Source organism: Amblyraja radiata, chromosome 29 (genome assembly GCF_010909765.2).
Source record: "Amblyraja radiata isolate CabotCenter1 chromosome 29, sAmbRad1.1.pri, whole genome shotgun sequence".
NCBI classification, from domain to species: domain Eukaryota; kingdom Metazoa; phylum Chordata; class Chondrichthyes; order Rajiformes; family Rajidae; genus Amblyraja; species Amblyraja radiata.
Window position 1 is genome coordinate 7090127 of NC_045984.1, and position 26342 is coordinate 7116468.

The 26342-nt window shown below is 44.2% G+C and overlaps 1 protein-coding gene across 2 annotated transcripts in view; it reads right to left on the reverse strand.

The window, feature by feature from the left end:
* Window positions 1-8761: 8761 nt before the first annotated feature.
* The window catches only part of LOC116989281 (guanine nucleotide-binding protein subunit alpha-11-like), a 75338-nt gene continuing 57757 nt past the window's right edge, over window positions 8762-26342 (reverse strand). For both annotated transcript variants that reach the window (XM_033046492.1, XM_033046491.1), the window contains 5 exons: window positions 21636-21790; window positions 18421-18549; window positions 16464-16593; window positions 11917-12070; window positions 8762-9954 (listed from right to left, as the gene is read on the reverse strand). In XM_033046492.1, the coding sequence (XP_032902383.1) occupies window positions 9767-9954; window positions 11917-12070; window positions 16464-16593; window positions 18421-18549; window positions 21636-21790 (756 nt within the window). In that variant the 3' untranslated portion in view covers window positions 8762-9766. The remainder of the gene's footprint in view (window positions 9955-11916; window positions 12071-16463; window positions 16594-18420; window positions 18550-21635; window positions 21791-26342) is intronic.

Consider the following 26342-nt stretch of genomic DNA (forward strand, 5'->3'; position numbering starts at 1 on the left):
TAAATGTCTATCGGTTCTAAAATGGTTCATACTAGCGCTCCAGAAAGCGCGCCCCCCCCCTCCCCTGGTTGGCTTGGGTGTGTCTTGAAATTGAAAGGCACTACTTACTGCAAATGGTGGCATGAAGTTGAAAGGCACTACTTACTCCAATGGTGGCTTGGTTGCTTTGGCTTGAAGTTGAAAGGCACTACTTACTGCAAATGGTGGCTTGGGTGTGGCTTGAAGTTGAAAGACACCACTTAATGCAAATGGTGGCATGAAGTTGAAAGGCACTACTTACTGCAAATGGTGGATTGGTCGCTTTGGCTTGAAGTTGAAAGGCACTGCTTACTGCAAATAGTGGCTTGGGAGCTTTGGCTTGAAGTTGAAAGGCACTATTACTGCAAATGGTGGCTTGGTTGCTTTGGCTTGAAGTTGAAAGGCAATACTTACTGCAAATGGTGGCTTGGGTGTGGCTTGAAGTTGAAAGACACCACTTACTGCAAATGGTGGCATGAAGTTGAAAGGCACTACTTACTGCAAATGGTGGCATGGGAGCTTTGGCTTGCAGTTGAAAGGCAGTACTTACTGCAAATGGTGGCTTGTGTGCAATGGCTTGAAGTTGAAAGGCATTACTTACTGCAAATGGTGGCATGAAGTTGAAAGGCACTACTTACTGCAAATGGTGGCTTGGTTGTGGCTTGAAGTTGAAAGACACCACTTACTGCAAATGGTGGCATGAAGTTGAAAGGCACTACTTACTGCAAATGGTGGTTTGGGAGCTTTGGCTTGAAGTTGAAAGGCACTATTACTGCAAATGGTGGCTTGGTTGCTTTGGCTTGAAGTTGAAAGGCACTACTTGCTGCAAATGGTGGCTTGGTTGCTTTGGCTTGAAGTTGAAAGGCACTACTTACTGCAAATGGTGGCTTGGGTGTGGCTTGAAGTTGAAAGGCACTACTTACTGCAAATGGTGGCTTGGGTGTGGCTTGGGTGCGGCATTAAGTTGAAAGGCACTACTTACTGCAAATGATGGCTTGGGTGTGGCTTGAAGTTGAAAGGCACTACTTACTGCAAATGGTGGCTTGGGTGTGGCTTGAAGTTGAAAGGCACTACTTACTGCAGATGGTGGCTTGGGTGCAATGGCTTGAAGTTAAAATGCATTACTTACTGCAAATGGTGGCTTGGTTGCTTTGGCTTGAAGTTGAAAGACACTACTTACTGCAAATGGTGGCTTGGGAGCTTTGGCTTGAAGTAGAAAAGGCACTACTTACTGCAAATGGTGGCTTGGGTGCATTGGCTTGAAGTTGAAAGGCACTACATACTGCAAATGGTGGCTTGGATGCAATGGCTTGAAGTTAAAAGGTATTACTTACTGCTAATGGTGGCTTGGGTGCTTTGGCTTGAAGTTGAAAGGCACTACTTACTGCAAATGGTGGCTTGGGAGCTTTGACTTGAAGTTGAAAGGCACTACTTACTGCAAATGGTGGCATGAGGTTGACAGGCACTACTTACTGCAAATGGTGGCTTGGTTGCTTTGGCTTGAAGTTGAAAGGCACTACTTACTGCAAATGGTGGCATGTGGTTGACAGGCACTACTTACTGCAAATGGTGGCTTGGGAGCTTTGACTTGAAGTTGAAATGCACCTCTTACTGCTAATGGTGGCTTGGGTGTGGCTTGGTTGCTTTCATTGAAGTTGACACTACTTACTGCAAATTGTGGCTTGGGAGCTTTGGCTTGAAGTAGAAAAGGCACTACTTACTGCAAATGGTGGCTTGGGTGCATTGGCTTGAAGTTGACACTACTTACTGCAAATTGTGGCTTGGGAGCTTTGGCTTGAAGTAGAAAAGGCACTACTTACTGCAAATGGTGGCTTGGGTGCATTGGCTTGAAGTTGAAAGGCACTACATACTGCAAATGGTGGCTTGGATGCAATGGCTTGAAGTTAAAAGGTATTACTTACTGCTAATGGTGGCTTGGGTGCTTTGGCTTGAAGTTGAAAGGCACTACTTACTGCAAATGGTGGCTTGGGAGCTTTGACTTGAAGTTGAAAGGCACTACGTACTGCAAATGGTGGCATGAGGTTGACAGGCACTACTTACTGCAAATGGTGGCTTGGGTGCTTTGGCTTGAAGTTGAAAGGCACTACTTACTGCAAATGGTGGCTTGGGAGCTTTGACTTGAAGTTGAAAGGCACCTCTTACTGCTAATGGTGGCTTGTGTGTGGTTTGAAGTTGAAAGCCACTACTTACTGCAAATGGTGGCGGGTGCTTTGGCTTGAAGTTAAAAGGCACTACTGTAAATGCACTTACTTCCTGTTTGCACTGTATATTGATTTTAGATAAAACGCTACCACTTTCGGTTGATTTTTGGCCATCTTACTCAGTCCCCCTCCGCTGAGCAGGTGCAGAGAATTCTTCCCATCAATGAAAAATAAAAGTGTTATTAGTTTTTTTTTAAATGTTGAGAATCTCTCTCCTGTCAATCACTCCATGAAAGCCTCACCTTTTCCGGGGGGGGTTATAAAACCCGGAAATGTGGGTGTGGCTCAGTCTCTGCAAGATGGAGGAGGGAGAGGTCACGACTCGCTGTCTTTAGTGGCTTTGCACCCTACTTCAAATGGTATGAAACTGCACTTGAATTTGGTGGACGCACCCTGCTAGAAGTGGTAAGAAACTGCACTTGAATTTGGTGGCCTTATACCCTGCTTGAAATAGAATTTCAAGGATTAGCCGTGAGTCAACTACCAGCCCACCAGCCGTGAGTAAGTTGCCAGCACAACAGGCTTGATTCACTGAGACGCCAGCCCAAGAATCCATTTGGCGCACAATTTGCATACTAGCCCTCTGGAAACCAGTCCCTTCAGCCCACAACCCCGATACTCGCGCTCCAGAAAGCCCCCCCCCCCCCCCAACTGGCCACCAATATTAGAATTGGTGGAGAGGTGGAATATTGCGTTGGATGACCAGCCCTCCTGTGTGATGCTGGGACCCAACGGGTCCCACTTAGTCTAGTATTATATAAAGTCATATCTCTGGAACAATGCTCGTTGCACTGACTTGCTCCGTATCCTCTCACTCTACCTGCTTATTCATTTGTCTTTGTAATTTCCCCGGCTGAGATAAAAAGGACATCATAGGTGGAGCAAAGGGAAGGGTTATTTTTTTCTCTCTGCTGGGGCAGTTACAAAGACAAATTAATCAGCAGGCACAGAGAGAAGATGTGGAGCAAATCAGTGCAACAGGCCTCGTTCCAGAGGCAACTTCAATGCAACATTTCATATAATGATTATTCCTTCGCAGGCAGATTTATCTACACATACAGTGATTCAGAAGAATACTGGGTTGTGAATCTGTGGAATGCATTGCCACAGATGGCTGTGGAGGTCAAGTCAATGGATATTTTTAAGATCGAGATTGGCAGATTCCGGATTAGGAAGGGCGTCAGGCGTTATGTGTAGAAGCAACGAGAATGGGGTTGAGAGGGCGAGATAGTTCAGCCATGATTGAATGGCTGAGCAGACTTGATCATGGTCCGAATGGCTTAATTCTGCTCCTACAACTTATTTGGTCTGATGCCAGTTCCCAGACAAGCAATCCCATTGATTTGGCTCGAGATTGATAGACAAAAGTCACCAAATGCTCTTACTTACTTCTTCTGGATGTGAAGGGTTGGACAAAGTAATTATCAAACTATTATCCCTCAAGACAGGCTTCAAGCAGTCAGTAGGCCTCAGCTATATGTATCCCAAAGCCCCGCCCAAGAACAACCCTAGACTTAACACATTTTTTAAATGTTATGACAGAGATATAGAATAATGATTCCATTTGATTTGAATGTTAAAGATGTAAACAACCTATAAAAAATTTAAACTAATTAATATGTATAGGAAGGAACTGCAGATGCTGGTTTAACCAGCATCTGTAATTCCTTCCTATACATTAAAACAAATTAAAATATATTTAAGTGCAAATAAATACAATCCCCCAAAAAAAGTCAATTATGGAAAGTACCAAGCTGTATTCACCTTTATCGACAAGGTTCGTGAATGAGTGAGGTGCTTTTCCTGTGTCATCCCTCCCTGGGGTAAAGGTAAGGGGGAGGATGCAAAGTGAATGTGGTCAGGCCCTCCTCTGCCACACTGCTCCAATGCTGGGCTCTATGGTGAGATCCATTGATAGACGAGATGCACTGAAGCTCGATGAAGCCAACGCCAAGGCTCGGTGGGGGAGGACCACAGTCCAGGTTCCTTCCGCTGCTGGACATGGGGGCAGGGTATGGTGGAGACGCCCCTCAAAATAAGGGAAGGGATTCCACGCCAGTGGGGCTCAAGAGATAAATTTGTGAAATTTGAGCAATGTATGTGGACTGTATTGAATATTTTGTATAGCCTCCGAAAATGTCGGATGAATTTTTTGCACGGTTCATGTAATGTATACTTATCACCCGAATAAAGTCCATTTTGAAATTTAAAAAAAATTGATAGACCAGACATTCAGATGCATCAGCACCTGAACCCAGCACTCTTAAACCTCCTCTCATGACCACACAGTGGCGCAGCGGTAGAGCTGCTGCCTCACAATGCCAGAGTCACGGGTTCGATCCTGACCTCAGGTGCTATGTGTGCGGAGTATACATGATCCCTGTGACCACGTGAATCGCCTCTAGGTTGCCCTGGTTTCCTCCCACATCCCAAAGACACGTGGGTTTGCAGGTTAAATTGCCCTTAGGTGTAGGATAGGAAAGTGTGACTTCATAGAATAGTGTGAACAGGGGATTGCTGGTTGGTGTGGACACGGTGGACCGAAGGGCCTGTTTCCGCGCTGTACCTCTAAACTGAACAAAGCCACAGAAGAACAGGACCCGCTGAGATCTGAACAGTTCGTTATTGGTAATTCCAAGGATATCAGTAATTCCATACTTTGGATTTTAGTAGGAAGCGTAGTCAGAAGGAGGAAGGTGTTTCCAGTTTTGATGATTCATGTTAAAATAAGTTGGAAATGACCATGGCTGGTGGTATCAATTAATATTCGTATAACAACATTCGTATTAGAACATAAAACAGAGCAGCATAGGAAGCAGACCAGATCCTTCGACCCACAATATGATGCCAAATTGAACTACTCACAGCTGCCTGCCAGTGATCTGTATCCTTCCCTTCCCTACATATCCATGCGCCCATCCTAAATACCACATAATGGCATCAGACTCCACCACCACCCCTGGCGGTATGTTCCAAGCACCCACCACTCTCTGTGTCAAAAAAACTTGCCACACACACCTTTAAACTTTCCCCCTCACCTGAAAGCTAAGCTCTCCAACATTTTAAACCATTTTACAGAAAGATTTGCAATTATAAAGCACTCTTCGTGAGACTAGGATTTTTCAAAATCTCACCCAGCCAAAGAAATATTGTTATAACATAGAAAAATTGACTGCCAATTTGTGCACAGCAAATTCCCAGTCAGCAACATGGTGATCTGCTTTTACTGATGCTGATGAAGGGATAAATATCAGCCCCAGTGATAAATCACTCGCCCTTCTCCAATACAGTGCCAGGGCGACACAGTGGCGCAGCTGGTTGAGCTGCTACATGGAAACATAGAAAAATAGGTGCAGTAGGCCATTCGGCCCTTCGAGCCAGCACTGCTATTCAATACGATCATGGCTGATCATCTAAAATCAGTATCCCGTTCCTGCTTTTTCCCCATATCCCTTGATTCCTTTAGCTCTAAGAGCTAAATCTAACTTTCTCTTGAAAACATCCAGCGAATTGGCCTCCACTGCCTTTCACTGTCTTTGGGTGAAAATGTTTTGCCTCATCTCCTAAATGGCCTACCCCTTATTCTTAAACTGTGACCCCTGGTTCTGGACTCCCCAAACATCGGGAACATTTTTCCTGCATCTAGCCTGTCCAATCCTTTAAGAATTTTATATGTTTCTACCTCACACTGCCAGAGACCTGTGTGCAGTTTGCATTTTCTCCCTGTAACGGCATGAGTTTTTCACTGGGTGCTCCGGCTTCCTCCCACATCCCAAAGGAGTGTGGGTTTGGAGGTTAATTGGCTTCTGTAAAATTGCCCCAAGTATGTAGGGACTGGATGAGAAAGTGAGACAACACAGAACTAGTGCGAACGGGTGATCGATGGTCAGCATTGGCTCGGTGGGCCGAAGGGCCTGTTTCCGCACCATAACTCTAAAATTGAAAGTAAAATCTAAAATTAAAACAGTGCTGCCAGACCCCGTATCATTATATGGGAAAAGATGAGGCCGTTTAATTCTGCATCCAAGACGCAGTCCCTCCAAAACCATGGCAACACTCCCTTGGCTCTGCATCGGACTATCAGTCCTGTTAAACGTTTGCCCTTTGAACCGACAATCTTTTGATTCGGAGCTGAATGTTAACCACTCCAATAGATGTCTCGCAATGTGACCTATAATATTATTTTTTAAAAGATCCAGTTATTCATCCAAGTTACAGAGAAACACACTTTAATCCATGGATCCAGTGAAGAAAATATATACATATCTGACTTTACAAAACACCATACAAACATAATGAACATGTCAAAGTTTATAGTTATGTTGACAGTATGCTTAAGGATATAAAATAGTCCAACTGCGCATTTTCTCTGCATTATGTAATCTGTTTAAAGTTCTACTGTAGGTATAAATTTAATTAAATTAACGTCTCCACATTGTATGTGGTGTTGCCGTGAACAGCCAATTAAGAGTATCAGCTGATCAGGACCAAATAACACAGCACAATAAATCCTTTGCCTATGACACTGGAGATTTTTAAATTGGTTATGAAAGTCTGGAATCTTGCAAGAAAGTGCAGACATGAGGTACATTTTCACAAAATAATGTGGTGGAATGTTTTTCTAGGTAATTCAAGATGTAAGAACAAACCCTGGCATTCATATTTAGTTGACAATCACAATGATAAATGTTGTTATATTATCTTCTCCCAATTGTTAACAACTTGCATTTATACCGTGTCTTTAACTATTAAGTAACGTTAATAGTTCAGCTTCGTTTTTCCATATTGAAAGTGCTCCATAGTGTACCGCAGTTATCGATCTTTAGAAATTGGGAAGGTTTTCATCCATAAAACCAACATTGAAAATTGGCAACTGACATTTTGAGCCTGGTGCAGCATTTGCCAAGTTACCTATTTGAGTGGATGTCAAGATTGGGCAAGCGTGTGATGCTGATGCGGTCAAATGGCTGACCTATGGGGCTAAACAATGGCGGTCGACAGTCTTGGAACCAAACCTTGAGAAGAATCCAACAACTTTGGGATTGAGCAACAGGGGTGGAATGTAGGTGATGAAATGAAAAGAATACTAGGTAAAATGGAACCAACCAAACTTGTTAAAGCCCAGTAACAGGAGCTAAGGTCCACATTTACCTTGGCGCAGGTCCTGATCCAGGTGGGTGTGTATGGAGTACAGACAACCATTGAATCCCAGAGGTCGACTGAACAGAAAGAATCCATCATGTCCACTCCAACCAAAGATGGATTCTCAGCCAATCCCTCTTCCAAGCTCTCGGTCTGTGGCCCTGTAGCCTACGTCGGGCGGCACAGCGGTAGATTTGCTGCCTTACAGCACCAGAGATCCGGGTTCGATCCTGACTACGGTTGCTGTCTGTACGGAGTTTGTACGTTCTCCCAGTGACCTGTGAAGGTTTTCCCCAGCTGCTCGTCTTTCCTCCCACATTCCAAAAACGTACAGGTCTGTAGGTTAATTGGCTTTGGTAAAAAATTGTAAATTGACCCTCGTGTGTAGGATAGTGCTGGTGTGTAGTGTAGTGATTGCTGTGTACACGGTGTGCCGAAGGGCCTGTTTCCGCGCTGTATCTCTAAACTAAACAAAGATGGATACTCAGCCAATCCCTCTTCCAAGCTCTTGGCCTGTGGCCCTGTAGCCTACAATACTTCAAGTATTCATCTTGATACTTTTTAAAGATAGGATTTGCTGCTCTCACTTTCCTTTCACGCAATGATTTCCAGAGATGAAATAACAATCTAACCCAACGTCCCCCTAGTAACTCACCTCTCTACGAAGGGAAATAAGTTATTTCTCTTCCCCTGATCACAAAACTTGTGTATACTTTAATTAACTCTCCCCTCAGGCTTGCTGTTCCGGGCACTGGGATGCCCTGGGAAGTTGGTCACCTGAAGTTGGATGGCAAAGTACAGCTGTAAAAGTTACCTGGTACCAATGGGCCACATTGCAAATCCATAGTTCTAAGGCGATCTTTTATCAGTGAGAGGTTCCAGAGAGCAAGTGGTGATATTGCAGTCTTTGCACATAAATTATCCCACAAAATTGCACAAATCTTGCGCAGAATTGCTTTCTTCAAATCTATCAAAATTAATCTCTGCTGAATTTTATAGCGTGCACAATCTGAGTTTCAAATTTCGGAGGACTAGTCGTATTTCTGGGGAAAAAAAGTATTTAGTTAGATTTAAAATTGGATTCTCTGTGAACATTTCCATCTTTTATAAATTGTCATTCTCTTCCGTGGCCTAGAAAGTCGAGTTTACCTTAAAAAGTGCACTAGAAAGGTGTGGATATTAGTTTAGTTTAGAGATACATTGTGGAAACAGGCCCTACGGCCCGCCGAGTCTGCATCGACCAGCGATCCCAGCACATTAACATTATCTTACACACACTAGAGACAAGCCAATTAACCTACCAACCTGTATGTCTTTGGAGTGTGGGAGGAAACCGAAGATGTCGGAGAAAACTCACCTGGTCACAGGGAGAACGTACAAACTCAGTACGGACAGCACCTGTAGTCGGGATCGAACCAGTGTCTCTGGCGCTGAAAGCGCTGGAAGGCAGCAACTCTACCGCTGCGCCACCGTGCCGCCGGTGGTGGTGGATGTGGTGAGTTGTGCCACCAAATCAAAACTTGGTTACGATTGAGGTTTGAAGCCTATCGCCAGAGCTCAGACCTCACATTTCTTTGCACCCAAAATGGAGCAGAATTGGGTCTCATGTGGACAGGTCCAGGAATGCCTTCAGGTACTTTTGCCAGAGTATAAAGAAAGGCTCAGCATGCACAAGGGGCAAAAGGCCGTTCATTTTTACTTCACCACCTTGCTGTCGCTGCACTGGAGGGGTGGCATATCAGGACAGCATTGAAGGCCAGGGCTGGAATAGATCATGGACACTAAAATGGTGGACGCATCATTGGCTGTCTGCCTGCCATTGCAAGTACAGTTTACTTCTTCTGTCATACGATGCTTGCCTTCATTCTTATGTGCCAGAATCATGACATCCCACATCTAATACCACTTTACCTTAGAGAATTTATTCTGGGAACAGTCTGTATCGATGCAGATTATCACTTGGAATATCAATGAACCAAGCCTGGTTTTAGAAATAAAATATCAGATGAATGACTTTGTTGAACATTAGCTTGAGCAACAAAGAAAGCTTTGGTCATCATTTCACCTTCACACCCAGCCTCATTTTTGGTTAATGCACTGCTAATTCCCAGTGTGCAGGCCCACACAAGTGACATCCAGAAAAGATCTCCTGAATGCCTATTAGTTTCTTCATTGGTACATTAATATGGAAGTTGTGTTTCCCAAAACCCGCTTCAACACAGGAAATACTGAAGGATTCCATGTCATGGATGAAATTGTCTCGAAGGATGGACTGGAATATTTCCACTTTATGTCTACTCTGTGCAGAGGAGGTTATAGTCCTTGCTTTTGCCAGGGCTACAACGCTTCCTATGCACTGTTTATTGGGCCTTTGTTGAGTCATTTTACATCAAGTCCAGGTCAATTAATGTCTTCATCAAGATCGTGTCCCTCACATCCATAAACACTCTGCGGATGTTTTCTGTGTCAGTGGCGCAGGTGAAGTGGTGATACATAGTTCTCTTTGACTCATTCTGCCTCATGTACATCTCCAGGATAAATTCCTTTGCAGCTTCTGCATTTCCTTTTGTCCCTTGAAAGCAAAGAAATTCATTAAACCGGGTTTCAAAAATGACTCATACAAGCAAGCATGTGGGAGTAAGGACCTAGTCGTTCTGTTTAGCGCGAATTCACACAACATGAAGCACAGGGGAGGACATTTATCCCATTGTGCCGATGTATGCTGTTCTAGTTGGCCAGTTTAATCCTGATATGCACATGGAATGTGTAAGATAGACACAAAATGTTGGAGTAACTCAGCGGGTCAGGCAGCATCTCTGGAGAAAAGGAACAGGTGACGTTTCAGGTTGAGACCCTTCATCAGACTGAGAGTGGACCATTGTGGAATCCACCTTTCCTGAATCATCGATGCAGGCTCTGCTTTGTTCTGTACCTTCCCATACTCCTGCGTCCCCCTCCCTGACTGTGACCCGTTGAGTCACTCCAGAGAACAAAAGATGGCTCGGCGTGGGGGAACCGCCGTGAGGTGGGGGTGAGGGGATAGGGAACAAAGGACAAATGGATGTCGGATAAGGAGAGAAGAGGAGGTGTGAAATGTAAAGCCAAAGGGCAGGACATAGGTGGATGGGACAGTGCTGGGGGTTAAGAGCGTTGGTGTAGAGGGAGCAATGCATGCACAATGGCAGGGCACAGGAAAGAGAGAGGGGAAGGGGTGATGTTACTTAACATTCTAGAATTCAATATGCATACTGTTTGTTTGTAAACTATTCAATATATGCTTGTGCACTGATCTTTATTATTGAGTTAAATGATGTTAGCCAGAGAAATTAAATACTCATTGAGATGATATTGGACTCTGAAAGTGAGAAAATAATTCAGCAATTTAAGATAATTAGAGAATGGACAAGCATTTATACAAAATGCCACATACCGAGAATTCTGGAAATTCAAAATTAAAAAAAAATGTTAATGCTCAGCTAGTCAGATGCCACCCATTAAGAGAAAAACAGACTTAATGTTTAAGGCTGTATGTGTAGGAACTGCAGGTGCTGGTTTACGCCGAAGAAAGACACAAAATGCTGGAGTAACTCAGCGGGTCAGGCAGCATCGCTGGAGAAAAGGAATAGGTGACGTTTCGGATCAAGACCTTCCTTCAAACTACAATAGGTGGCGTCACCTATTCCTTTTCTCCATAGATGCTGCCTGGCCCGTTGAGTTACTCCAGCTCCTAATGTTTAAGGCTGCTGACCGATCTTCAGATCTTGTTTCACTCTCTCACTTCTAAATAATTGACAAAACTTTCCACAGAATTTCTCATGTGATGCGTGATAAATCAAAATATGACGTGGTGATCTGGAAGCCATGATAGGCGATGCTCAGGAAGATAATCAAATGGAGATAAAGAGTGCATCTTGGAAGAGCAGGAGGAGGCGGTGGCATAAATAGAGGGAAGCCCACAACTTAAAAGCTTTGTAAGTTGAACATATGGCCAGGTACATTTGAAGATGTTCAGGAGGCTAAGAGGAGTACAAATATGTTGAATATACAACAGGGGGTGGGGGCTTACATTTATTTTGTAATTACTTGAGGTGATCAGGAAGGCATCACCTTGTGGCAGCTGTCACGTTCAAGAGAAAATTGTCCAAAGTTTAGAATTTGGAGTTTAGAGATACAGCGTGGAAACAGGACATTCAGCCCTCCGACTCTGCGCCGAACAATGATCACCCCGTACACTAGCACTATCCTGCACACTAGCGACAATTTACAGAAGCCAAATAACCTACACGTGTTTGGAATGTGGGAGGAAACTGCAGTAAACTGAGGAAATCCCACGCGGTCACAGAGAGAACGTACAAACTACGTACAGACAGCACCCGTAGTCAGTATCGAACCCCAGTCTCGATCGCTGTAGGACAGCAACTTTACCGCTGTGCCACTGTCGCCCTCTTTACAAATTTAGACATTTTAGTGAAGGAGCAATAAAAATAACAGTGAAGGACCCGACAAAAGGGAAAGAATTATGTTTTCTATTTACCTTTAAATTCATGTAAGTACTCTGCTAAATGTGACTTAAGAATCTTCTCCTGCAATATATCCATTTTATTCAAGAACAGAATTATTGATGACGTTTGAAAATACTTGGACTTCACAATAAAGTGAAACAGAGCGAGGCTCTCCCTCATTCGATTCTGCAAAAGAAAAGATTCTTTCAAACTTAAGGATTTTAAATATTGTGCTATGACTTATCCTGAGAATAAACATATACGTTTGTTTTATTTAAACTTGATTTAACACAGTAATTTAACATAGCAAAGTTTTCAGTTTGTCAGAAAACTGCACCTCTATCATCTGTAATATACATGCACAGGAACTTTGAATTAACCTTTGTATGTTATGAATTTATATATACACTTAAAATGGTTAGTTAAACTTGCCCTGCCAAAATATTTTGGCCCCTTGAACTGTTCTATTGATTTCAGTCATTACTAATTTTAGCTTCCTCATGGTGATAAATTTCTGTTGGTGTTGATCTTAGAGTCATAGAGTCATACATCTACAGAAACAGGCCCTTCGTCTCAACTCGTCCATGCCAAGACTCAAGATGCCCCGTCTAAGCTAGTCTCATTTGCCCATGTTTGGCCCAAAACTAGTTACAATCATAGTCACAATCACAATCACTATAATACTTTATTAGCCAAGTACGTTTTACAACATACGAGGAATTTCATTTGCCAAGTCAGTCATACAAAAAAAAATACAACGGAACACACAAAATACATTTTAACATAAACATCCACCACAGTGACTCCTCCACATTCCTCACTGTGATGGAAGGTGAAAAAAAAGTTACAATCTCTTCCCTTCTTTCATATCTCCCTTCCAGCACGGAAACAGACCCTTCGGCCCAACATGCACATGCAGACCAAGATACCCCATCTACACTTGTACCCCCTGCCTGCATTCGGCCCATATCCCTCTGAACCTTTCTTATCCATGTACCTGTCCAAATGCCTTTTAAATGTTGTTATAGTGCCTGCCTCAACTATCTCCTCTGGCAGCTGGTTCCATGTACCCACCACCCGTTGTGTAAAACAATTAATCCTCATGTTCCTGTTAAATCTTTCCCCTCTCTGCTGAAACCTATTCCCCCCTGGTTCTTGATTCCCCATATTGGGTAAAAGACTCTGTGCATCTATCCTATCTATTCCCCTCATGATCTTATACACCTCATCCTCCTGCGCTCCAAGTAATAAACTCTTAGCCTGCCCAACCTCTCCCTATAGCTCATGGCCTCAAGTCCTGGCAACATCCTGGTAAATCTTCTCTGCACTCTTTCCGGCTTAAACATATCTTTCCTATAGCTGGGCGACCAAAACTAAACACAATACTCCAAATGTAGCCTCACCAACATCACTCCATGTTGGCATGTTTTTTTACTGCCCTATTCTCCAAGCTTTTGAGTTCTCTCCCTTGATCTCCAGTGCTCTCTCTCCCTTCACAGAGTGCCATAACAACAGAAAATGCTGGAAATACTCAACATCTGTGGCAAAGGAAATAATATTAATGTTTCAGATCAGATTGACAGTGACTCTGCTTCTCTTTTCACAGACACCCACCATGTGCTTCCTGTATTTTCTGCTATTATGTCAGATTTCTTGTGACTACAGTATTTTTAAAAATCTTTCATTGAATCTTTCTCTGAATATGACCCAGAGTATACAGCAATTTGTGAAGAATTTCCAGCTCGCTGAGAATTCAAATCGGGCCGAAACATGGTACTTATGGATTGCTGGCTCCACTTTGTCGTGTGCATCTGGTGCCAATATGGACGCTGCACAACTCATGTAACGGTTGCATGCCGCGGACCCTTGGATAGGTCAGATGTTACGTCTGTTGGAAACAGAAATAACGCTGTGCATGCATAAATTTACAATTCGACGTGGGGACTATAAGGGAGCTCCGATGTGGAGACCACGGGGGGAGCTCCAACGTGGAGACCACGGGGTGAGCTCCTACGTGGAGACCACGGGGGGGAGCTCCGACGTGGAGACCACGGAGCAGCAACCTTGAGAACTGCTGACTGCATTGCGGAAACTGTCGCAAGCGCAATAGCGCACTGCTACCGAGAAGCGCAACTCTGGAATAAAGCAGTGGGCTTCAAGGATTGCTTACGTAAGAGCAAGTCAGCTATTACGTAAGTCGGAGAGTGCCTGTACATTTAAAATTCTCCTGGTACAAAGCGCCCATCTCTTTCTCCAAGCATTTAGGATTTTCTAAAGTGGGTAGTCGGCCATCCAGGGGAGACCAAGTGGAGGAGATAGGAAGTGTTTAGAGGTTAATGGGTCAAATGTGGATAAATGGGATTAGTTTAGATTGGGCAGCATGGATGGGTAGGGCCGAAGGGGCTGTTTCCCTCCTGTATGACTTCATGACTCTAACTCTATTCTTCTACATAAATCTTCGTCAGCCACACAATGGCGCAGCGGTAGAGTTACTGCCTTACAGCACCAGAGACCCAGGTTAGATCCTGACTACGGGTGCAATCTGTACGGAGTTTGAACGTTCACCCTGTGACCGTGTGGGTTTTCTCTGGGTGCTCCGGTTTCCGCCCACACTCCAATGATGTGCAGGTTTGTAGGCTAATTAATTGGCTTCTGTAAATTGTCCCCAGTGTGTAGGATAGAAATAGTGTATGGGGATTACATGTCAGCGTATACTCGTTGGGCAGAAGAGCCTTTTTCCACACTGTATCTCTAAACTAAACTCAACTAAACTCTTGCACAATGTACTGTTTGCCGTCCTAATTTGTCTTCCTAATTCCTTGCCCTACCTGCATGCTAACTTTCAGTGACGTGCACAAAGTCCGCAGTTCCCTTTGAACACAGTCATCTTTCAAACGTTAACCACTGAAACCGTACTCGGGGCAGGAGCAGTGTTAGGGACAGTGTTATGTAGCCTGGGCAGGTTAGTAGATCTTTGTCTGCAGATGATTAGTGTAAAGACCTATTCTTTTACCCGACTCTGTGAATGAGTTGACAATGACTTGGAGCTTGGCCAGATGCATACTGCAGCTCAATGATTGAGATTAGAGTGACCTTGGCTGTTGAGTAGCAGGGGTTGAACAATTTTTGCATTTGAACCATTTTCTATTCATGTGTTGAAGGTTCATGCCTCAGCGGTGTTCAAGTTCAAGCTCACATTTATTGTCACATGCATCAATTGGTACAGTGAAATTTGAGTTACCATACAGCTATTCAAATAAAAAGAACACAATACACAATAGAATTTAACATAAACATCCACCACAGTGGAATCAACCTTTCTCACTGTGATGGAAGGCAATAAAGTTCAGTCACTCTTCCTCCTTTTGTGCACCCTCCGCAGTCGCCGCTACGGACGGCCCAATACACAGGCCCATTCGCCGGGATGATCGGAACTCCGACGTAGGGACAGATCGGAACACACTCTGCGGCATGGAGTTCCCGAATCGGCGGCTTCTTACCGGAGACCGCGGCTTCCGAAGTCCACGGGCCGAGTTGGATGGAGCTCCAACACTGGCGGTCCTCGGCAAAAGATCCCAGGCACCGCGATGTTGAAGTCAGCGCCGCGCCCGCAGCTAGAACCTCTGCAGACCACAGCTCCACGATGTTAAAGTCGGCAGGCCCCGCGGTCGGAGCTCAAACGCTGGCGATCCTCGACAAGGATCCCAGGCTCCGCGATGGTAAATCCGCGCTGCGCCTGCTGCTGAAGCTCCGGGCCGGTCACCGGTCGGAAAGGCTGCATCTATCCAGTTGGTAGGCCGTGAAGGGGGCGAAGTTGCGACAAGGAGAAAAGACACATCTCCGTCCAGGTAAGTGACTGAAAAAAACGGTTTCCCCTTTTTCTCCCTATTCCCCCCCCACCCCCCCCACCCCCCACATAAGACATACTGAGGAACATTAAAACATACATTAGCAATTATAATAAATGTTCAAGCCACATTGGTGTCATAGAGTTATACACTGTGGAAACAGGCCCTTTTGCCCAACTTGCCCACACCAACCAACATGCCACATTCACACTAGTCCCACCTGCCTATATTTGGCCCATATGCCCCCAAACCTATCCTGTCCATGAATCTGTCTAAATGTTTCTTAAACGTTGCGATAGTACCTGCCTCAACTACCTCCTCCGACAGCTTCTTCCATACACCCTGAGGACTTCAGGTTATGCTTTGCATGTATTGTGGTTTTCTTAATTTATTGATGTTTTCAGGTTATTATACATTATCCATGTGTAGTATATTTTCAGCCCTGTTATACTGCTGCAAGTGAGAACTTCATTTGTTCCATTGTCAGTACATATGATAAATAAACACACTTGACTCGAGACCCTTGACCATGACTTACCATTAAAACTGAACATCAGAAAATGGAGTAGCACATGATTTCAAATATCCAATATGCAGCACCAGGCTTTGCGATTTCCATCAGGCACATGGATTTATAACATTACCCAGATATTTCCCAACAAGTTCAATCCTGATATCGGGCATGCAGACACAAGGAACTCCCAATGCAAAAGGATTTGCATCCAACTCACCTCATTCTCACTCTCTTCCAGAACCTGGTCATATTCACTGAGAGAGGCCAGGAATATAACAGACATGACATTCTCAAAACAGTGGATCCACTTTCTTCTTTCAGACTTCTGTCCTCCAACATCGACTATTCTGAGAATTAGACAAGGACTTAGAAACCTTGAAGTTCAGGGGTCTCCATAAGTAACAAATGGACACAGATAACCTGTTTAGTTTATTATAATATATTATATTCTAATAACCGGTTTAGTTTATTGTCACGTATACTAATGCCCTTGTCCCACTAAGGAAACCTGAACGGAAACCTCTGGAGACTTTGCGTCCTCCCAAGGTTTCCGTGCGGTTCCTGGAGGTTCCCGGAGGTTTTTGTCAGTCTCTCTACCTGCTTCCACTACCTGCAACCTCTGGCAACCACCTGCAACCTCCGGGAACCGCACGGAAACCTTGGGTGGGGCGCAAAGTCTCCAGAGGTTTCCGTTCAGGTTTCCTAAGTGGGGCAGGGGCATAAGGTAAAGCCTTTCACTGTACCTCAGTATATGCGACAATAAACTTAACTGTATAACAACTTGCATTAAAACATCAGCATATACAACGGGATTAAAAGTGAATCAATTAAATGCAAAAAATGAACTGGAGATGCTGATTTATACCAAAGATTCACACAAAGTGCTGGAGTAACTCAGTGGGTCAGGCAACATCTCTGGAGAAAATGGATAGGTGATGTTTTGGATTGGGACCCTTCTTCAGACTGATTGTAGGGAGGAGGAACTGGAAGCAAGAAAAAGGACAAATCAGATGACAGGGTGGTTCTGCAAGGCCGATAGTTGGCTAGGGTTGGTAAGATCCCAAAAGGGATACATCGTTACCCACTGTGGAACTGAATAACTGATTTTTAATGGAGGAGGGGGAGCAGGGAGGAAAGGGAGGGAGGGGAGTGTTATCATGTTACCTAAAACTAGAGAATTCAATGTTCATACCGCTGGGTTGTAAGCTACCCCAGCAAAATATGTGGTGCTGTTCCTCCAATTTATGTGTGACCTCACTCTGGCAATGGGGTAGGCCCAAGACAGAAAGGTCAGTCTGGGAATGGAAATGGGAGGTAAAATGATGGGCAATTTAACCATTAATCCAGCAGGCCTTGGCAGACGCAAGGCAAGTGTTCAGAGAAACGGTTGCCGAGTCTACGCTTGGTCTTGCCAATGTACAGCTCGGTCCACCAAGGCCTGTCGGATCTCGCTCCAGCATTATGTATCTATGCATAAAATGCAATGTTGGTTATCAAATTCAGTGGCTGTTTTTTTTGTGTGAAAAATAACAATAAATTTCCACTGAAATTTAATTTGGTCAGATGTAGTTCACATAAATCATTCCCAGATAGGTTATATAATGCAGGTTATACACTGCCTTACACAGAATAAACCCTGAAACCCAACCTGTTGAGGCAGAGAGGGTACTTTAATTTGCTAACGACTGTTTGCATACAAATCACTATTATTCACTGTATGTTAACACTTTTATGAACAGAAATGGAGCATTTAGCCCTAATCTGCTTTAGTTTTGCTAAGTTTAGTTCAGGCCCTTCGACACGTTGAGTCCACACCGACCAGCGATCCCCGTACACCAGCACTATCCTCCATACACTAGGGACAATTTGACAATCTTTACCGAAGTCAATCAACTTGCAGACCTGTACGTCTTTGGAGTGTGAGAGGAAGCTGGAGCACCTGGGGAAAACTCAAGGGGTTACAGGAAGAACGTACAAACTCTGTACAGACAGCATCCGTAGATATGATTGAACCCAGGTCTCTGGTGCTGTAAGGCAGCAACTCTACCGTTGCCACTATGACATATTAACTCTGCCTTTTGCCTCGCAGATTCTGTATCGTTTGTTCCTATCAAGAGCATTTACAGCTACTGAAGACATTTGTTCCTATCCCCCATAAAAGGATGTCTGAATACCTCAAGCATACTTTATGCATATTAAATGAATACTCGTTAATGCCAGTTGTTGGTACTCGGACCCTCAGAACGTCCTGATCAGTTGGTATGTAATCACTGGCTGCAATGCGATCAATGTCACTTAGGTAACTGAAAGAGAAATCAACACATTAGCCTGAGTTAGAGCAGTTTTCAATTGGTGAATTACTAATATTGCACATACTGTAGAACATTGAACAGCACGGCACTAGAACAGGCTCTTTGGCCCACAATACCTGTGCCAAGACCATCACATCGACCTGTACATATCCCATATCCCTCTATTCCCTGCAGATCCATATCCAAATGTCTTTTAAATGCCACTAATGTATCTGCTTCAACTGGGTCCACTGGCATCAAAGGCCTAAAGGTTTGCATTTGGATCTCTCTTCAGGTGGTGAATTCAACTAATGGCCAACACAGCTCTAAGTGCCAGTTACCATGAATCAGTTGACACAAGGAAATCCAGATACTGGAAACATGATCAAAAACTGCTGGAGTAACTCAGTGGGTCAGGCAGCATGTCTGCAGAACATGGATAGGATGACATTTCAGGTCAGGACCCTTGTCGATCGGTAGATGGGTCGACAGAGGCCAAAGATGAAAAGGGGACAAAAACGTATGAGATAAGGAGAGGTGGCATGTTTTGTGAAGCCTGAGGAGGGGATTTAGGTACAAGGGGGCGGAGTGATGGGGAATGGAGAGCAGAATAGTGGGTAAAATTGGTGTGTATCCTGGTGGGGCACAGGGGGTGGTTAAAAGAGAAGTGGGGGGTGGGGGGAGCAGTTGGTGGTTGGTTAGCTAAATGGAGAATTCAATGTTCTTACTGCTGGGATGTAAAGTATACAAGCAGATTGTGAAGTGCTATTCCACCAGTTTGCACGTGACCTCACCTTTGCCATGGAGAAGGCCCAGGACAAAAAAGTCGAAGTGGGAATGAGAAGGGAAGTTAAAATGGTTAGCAACTGTGAGATCCAGCATGCCTTGGCAGACCAATGCAAGTTTAGTTTAATTTAATTTAGCGATACAGCATGGAAACAAACCCATCGGCCCACCGAGTCCATGCCGACCAACAATCACCCCTACATTAGTTCTATCCTACACACTAGGGACAATTTACAAAAGTGAATTACAAACCTACAATCCTGCACGTCTTTGGAATGTGGGAGGAAGCCGGATTCCCAGAGGAAACCCTCTCGGTGACAGGGAGAACGTACAAACTCCATACGGTCAGCTCCCATAGTCAGGATCAAACCAGGGTCTCTGGTGTTGTAAGGCAGCAACTCTACCGCTGTGCCACTGTGCCGCACTATGTTCTGCAAAATGGTCACCTGGCCTATGCTTGGTCTTGCTGAGGTACGGGGGGCCACATTGGGTACACCTAATGTAGTAGATGAGGTTAGGGAAGGTGCAGTCGCCCATTTAAGCCTGAAATAAAGAGCGATTTCTTCTCCCTGGGGGCTGTGAATATTCTGCTCCAATGGGCTGCGAATACGATGATCTACTAGTTAGTACTGCTGCCACCCAGCTCCAGGGACTCCCGTTCAATCATGGCTGCAGCCTCTGTAGTCTGTATGGAACTTTCACATTCTTTCTAAGACCAGCTATGCCATTCCCGGTGCTCCAGTTTCCTCCCACATCCCACAAAGCATGTCCGTGGATTAAATGGCTCAGGAGAATGAGCAAACTCCACACAGACAAGTTTCCAAGGTCAGAATCGAACCCGGTTGAACACTGGAGCTCCAAACCACTGCAGCACAGTGTTAATATGCAGTTTAGCAATCAAGGGTAGGCACAGGTCCACAGTCATGGCTTATAATAGAGGGTTTAACGGATCCGATGAATGGATGGGGAAATGCAAAGTGTCTAGCAAACATCAAAGAAGTAATCAAAAGGGAACTGCAGATGCTGGAATATCGAAGGTACACAAAATTGCTGGAGGAACTCAGCGGGTGCAGCAGCATCTATGGAGCGAAGGAAATAGGCGACGTTTCGGGTCGAAACCCTTCTTCAGACTGATCTCGAGGAAACGTTGAAAACTCTTCAAGAAGCACAATCTCACAAAGATCCACTTCTCTTAATATTTAATTGCAGCTTCTGGAGCCTTAAGTACCACTGCCAACAGTGAGGATGGGTGTGCAGGACATGGTTGCCAGGTGATGTTTAATGGGAATGTTCTGATAAAGGGCAAGTGATCAATGGCTACTTCTCGTGCTGGTGAGGCTCCATCAGGCTCCAAATTGCATCACTGTGTTAATGAGGCCACAACAACAAGCATTTTTTTGCTGGAGAATCGATTGCCTAAATAAGGGGTGGAATTGATTGATTTAAAATAATTGATTTGATTTTATAGAATTGATTTGAAAAAATGGATTTGAAAAAATTGGATTTGATTTTGAATTGATTTTTGATTGAAATTTGATTTTGAATTTATTTTTGGTTGAAATTTGATTTTGAATTGATTTTGAAAGAATTGATTTGATTTGAAAGAATTGCTTGCCTATACATGGTGGATAATATTGGAGCAAGTTGCCATTACTAACTTGGCTAGCACCCTATATACGTCTTTGGGACGACAGATGGCACAATGGGCTAAGTATCCGGCTGGCAACCGGAAGGTAGCCGGTTCGAATCCCGCTTGGAGTGCATACTGTCGTTGTGTCCTTGGGCAAGACACTTCACCCACCTTTGCCTGTGTGTGAATGTGTGTGAGTGATTGGTGGTGGTCGGAGGGGCCTTAGGCGCAGATTGGCAGCCACGCTTCCGTCAGTCTGCCCCAGGGCAGCTGTGGCTACAGAAGTAGCTTACCACCACCGAGTGTGACTGAGGAGTGAATGAATAATGCGGTGTAAAGCGCCTTGAGTATTAGAAAGGCACTATATAAATCCCATCCATTATTATTATTATTAAGAGTTAGTTGGCAGTGAAGGAAGACACACTGCAATATCTAAAGTAGATTCACGTACGGACTTTACAGGAACTATCGGGTTATCATGGAAACCACATAATATGGGATATTTCACAAGCAGAAGCAGAGTAACTCTAGGGGTGCGAGGCTATGAATTGTGGTGCTCAGGAATTCATACAACCCAATCAGGCAGTACAAACGTACAAAGACAGAGGTGGCCACTGCACAGCAACAGAATGGAACCTCTGAAAGGAGAAGAATATAGTTAAAAGAAGGAATAAAAGCTTACTAATTTGTGGAGTCGAGCAATTGGTACTCGCGGCGGCGTTCATAGCAGATCCTTACTCCCAAGTCGTTCCATAAACTTTTAATTGCATCCACATGATGTCTATCTAGGGTCGTGATTTTATAAGCTTCCAATTCCTTTATCATGTGGGAATGTTCCTGTTGAAATAAAGGTCAGGACATAAGCAGTGAGTGTGCCACATATTTCGCTGCCAGGCTTCAGCTGTTCAGTTTTCTATGAAACAAAGAATGGCGGGGCGTGAGTCGCTTCATAACAAGGCAATTTACCAAAAACAGTATCACTTCAAGTACTTACAAAGGAATTTAACATGGAGATATGAGCAATAAGAATGGAATGTAAAATGTTGAAACTGGGACTGAATGATGACTATAATAATGAATTATAGTGCTATCTGGTCTGCTTGGATAGCATGCAAAACAAAGCTGTTCTCTGTACCTTGGTACACTTGGCAATAACAAAGCTAATACTAAACCTAAACATAATTCTGTTTTAGTTTAGTTTAGTTTAGTTTAGATTAGAGATACAGCTCTTCCAGTTTGCGGATTTTTTCTATTTGCGCAAAAACAGTACGTGATAGCGCTACGTATTTTCGCCAGGTTACTCACCGTTCTCCTATGCTGCGAGTGCAACAAGTTTCTTTCTGATCGGTGGTATATTGGAAAAGTTATCGAGGTTTAAAAATCTTAAAAACCGCGCATGAGCAGATTACTTCAGTCAGCGCCACGCAGGTTGGTCTCTTCTCCTGTCAGTCAATGCCAAGGCCGGGGTGGCGACACCCCTTCCTGCCCCACCGGTGGCAGCCTGTCCTGCCTCACTCACATACTCCTGTCTCTGCTCCTCACAATAACTTGTCTATTGTCTCCCCCACCGGTGGCAACGTGGGGGAGTTCAGTGGAGATCTTGCTATTGAGGGAGTGCAGCGTGGGTTCACAAGGTTAATTCCCGGGATGGCGGGACTGTCATATGCTGAGAGAATGGAGCGGCTGGGCTTGTATACCCTGGAGTTTGGAAGTGTGAGAGGGGATCTCATTAAAACATATAAGATTATTAAGGGTTTGGACACGCTAGAGGCAGAAAACATGTTCCCGATGTTGGGGGAGTCCAGAACCAGGGTTTAAGAATAAGGGTAAGCCATTTAGAACGGAGATGAGGAAACACTTCTTCACACAGAGAGTTGTGAGTCTGCGGAATTCTCTGCCTCAGAGGGCAGTGGAGGCCAGTTCCCTGGATACTTTCAAGAGAGAGCTCTTAGGGCTCCTAAAGATAGCGGAGTCAGGAATATGGGGAGAAGGCAGGAATGGGGTACTGATTAGGGGTGATCAGCCATGATCACATTGAATGGCGGTGCTGGCTCGAAGGGCCGAATGGCCTACTCCTGCACCTACTGTCCATTGAAGGTCCCTGCATAATGGCCAATCTTGGCCGACATATTGTCAATGTTCACTGATGGGCCACAGTGATACTTATGTTCACTAGCCGTGATGGATTTGGTTAATTCACCCTTGACGAAGAGATCAAGTATCTAACAATGTACCTCCACAACAATGATCTTATCACTCATCTTTCAAACAAGTCTAAACAAGTTATCACAAAAACAAAGCAGATTGCACACAATTTGGGTTATCATGCCAATGTTCCCCATATGTTCAAATTAATTAAGTTTATGGAGTTCAATGCATGGTTAATACTGTATTGCATCAAGCTTCAGCCCAATGAGCAAGACAATTAAATTATACATCTAATGCTGTGTGTGTGTGTTTTTGGCCAAGACATTTAATGCAATTTTGTACATGATCCCAATTTCATTAGCAGTGGATTTATATGGGCACTGCTTATCAAAACTTGCTTATCCAAATGTTTTCTAAACAGTTAGCAATGAATAGCTACTCAGAATGCTCTATGCATCTGGAATATGAAGTAGCTATTACTACTTTCCCCCTCTAAGAGGGGTAAATGTTTAATGGAGATGTGCGGGACAAGTTTTTTAGAGAGTGGTGAGGGCCTCGAAACATTGTCAGGGAAGGTGGTGGAGGCAGATACGATAGTGGCGGTGAAGAGGTTTTAAGATAGGCATATGGAAATGCAGGGAATATAGGTATATGGACCATGTACAGGCAGATGATAACTTGGCAACATAACTTGGCAGCATATTTGGCACAAACATTGTGGGCCGAAGGACCAATTCCTGTGCTGTACTGTTCTAGATTCTATGCTTATTCTTAGGGAATGAGATAACTCTGGAAAAGGATTGGTAATTCCATTCTTCTCCCATTCCATGGGAAGCTTGCTCCATTAAGGAACACAACTTGGCAGCAATAACAACTTGTATTCACCAAACACTTTAACTCCCCATCTCATTCCCTTACTGACCTTTCTGTCCTGGGCCTCCTCCACTGTCAGAGAGAGGCCCAATGCAAATTTGAGGATCAACACCTCATACAGTATTTCGCTGGGTCAGCTTACAACCCAACGGTATGAATATTGATTTCTCAAACCAAGTAACCTTTGCTTTCCCTCTCTCTCCATCCCTACCCCATCCAAATTCTCCGAGTGTCCTCCTGATTCAATATTACTGATTGTATGCCTCATTGTCACCTTCCCGTTAGCTAACAATGTACCATTCTACATTTCCTTGATCATCATCCCCTTTGATCTGTGTTTTCACACCTTACCTTTCCATATCCATAAGTCTCCCTCTCCCCTGACTCTCAGTCTGAAGAAGGGTCTTGACCCGAAAATTCATCCATTCCTTCTCCCTAGAAATGCTGCCTGTCCCGCTGAGTTACTCCAGCATTTTGTGTCTATCTTCGGTGTAAACCAGCATCTGCAGTTCCTCCCTAAATAACTTGTATTTACTTGCACCTTTAAAGTATGAAAACATCATAAGAGACTCAAATCAGAGGCTGTGATCCATTATCCATTTTGTCTAGAAATAAATCAACAAAGAATAAGCCAGGAAGTATGCTGATTTTGAAAGATAAAATATCAGAAAGCATTTAGCTGTGAATTTTAATATTCATTGACAGGAATGTAAGTGATAAGGACCAAGTGATACACCCTCTTCGATCTTTATTTCCTTATCTCACACTATGTCTTTTTATCTCTGGCCTTTGTCCAACCATTTGCCAATAAACTTCCCCCCTAATCTGTATCCATCTATCACTTGCCAGGCTTTGTCCTGCCACCATCTCTCTTCCAGCTTTTTCTCCCCACGACCACAATCAGTCTGAAGAAGGGTCCTGATCTGAAACGTGACCTATTTATGTTCTCCAGAGATACTGTCTGACGCACTGAGTTATTCCAGCACTTTGTGTCTTTTTTTCTAAACCAACATCTGCAGTTCCTTGCATCCCCTGATATTTCCTGAAAGCTTGCATCCCCCAAACTTGGTAATATCCTCGTAAATGCTATTTGCATCTTTTCCAGTTTAATGGCATTCCTCCTATAGCTGGGTGACCACAACTATATAGAACACTCCAAATGGGGCCCTACTGACATCTTGTATACCTGAAGATGTAACTTGATGGCCCAACTCCAGTACTCAATACCGTGACTGTTGAGGCCAAGTGTGTCAAACACATTATCATCATCCTGTCTGCTTCAGCATCTTAGTGCAGCTGCCTCAGAGCGCCAGAGACCCGGGTTCGATCCTGACCTCCGGTGCTGTCTATGTGGAGTTTGCATGTTTTCCCTTGGCCCCATGGGTTTCCTTAAGGTATTCTGGTTTCCCACACACATCCAAAGACGTGTGGGTTTGTAGGTCAAATGGCCTCAAATTGCTCCTAGTGTGTTGGGAGGAGATGCAAAAGTAGGTTAACACAGAACTAATGTAAATGGGTGATCGATGGACCGCATGAAGGTGGTGGGCTGAAGGGCCTGTTTCCTTGCTGTATCTCTAAACTAAACCTACGTCACCACCATATTTCGCTTGGGCAGCTTACAACCCAATGGTATTAACATTGCTTTCTCTAATTTCAAGTAACTCATGCATTCCCTCTGCTCCTATCTCCCTAGTCAGTTCTACCTGTTCCACTGGTCACATCCTCGTATCCCTCTTGTTATCATACCTTCCCCAGCCAATTGACTTCCTCAGATCATCTGTTGCCGGGCCTGATTTGTTCTGGCCTTTTCTCGCCTCCAATTTATGTCCCCTACCCTGTCCCCCCCCCCCCCCCCCCCCCCTCCCCCTCACCCACAACTCCACTTTCAGTCTCAAGGGTTCTGACACGAAAAATCACCTTCTCCTTTTCTCCAATGATGCTGCCTGACCAGCTGAGTTACTCCGGCATTTTGTGTTTATCTTCGGTGTAAACTTCAGTTTCTGCAGTTCCTTCCCACATACTGTGTTACCGCCTTCCTGGACTAGCACCTGCAATCTTAAGATCTCTCTGTTCACAAACACTTCCTGCAACTTACTATAAATCTTGTGTCTCTCAATCGAGCTTTGCTCAGCTTGTTAGCGCTTCACAATAGCTCTGGGCAATGTTTGTTCCATGACCCCAAACCTGTTTTCATCATCATCAGAATTATTTAAAAAAATAACAGGAAACCAAATGAACGAGATCCAAAAAAAACCCATTTGTTGTGTCATTCAAAATAAATCAATTCCGTGATGTATGACAGGACCTACAGTACCATATTCCTGATACGAGTATTAATGAAAGAGATACCTTAGCACTTGCTCGGTGA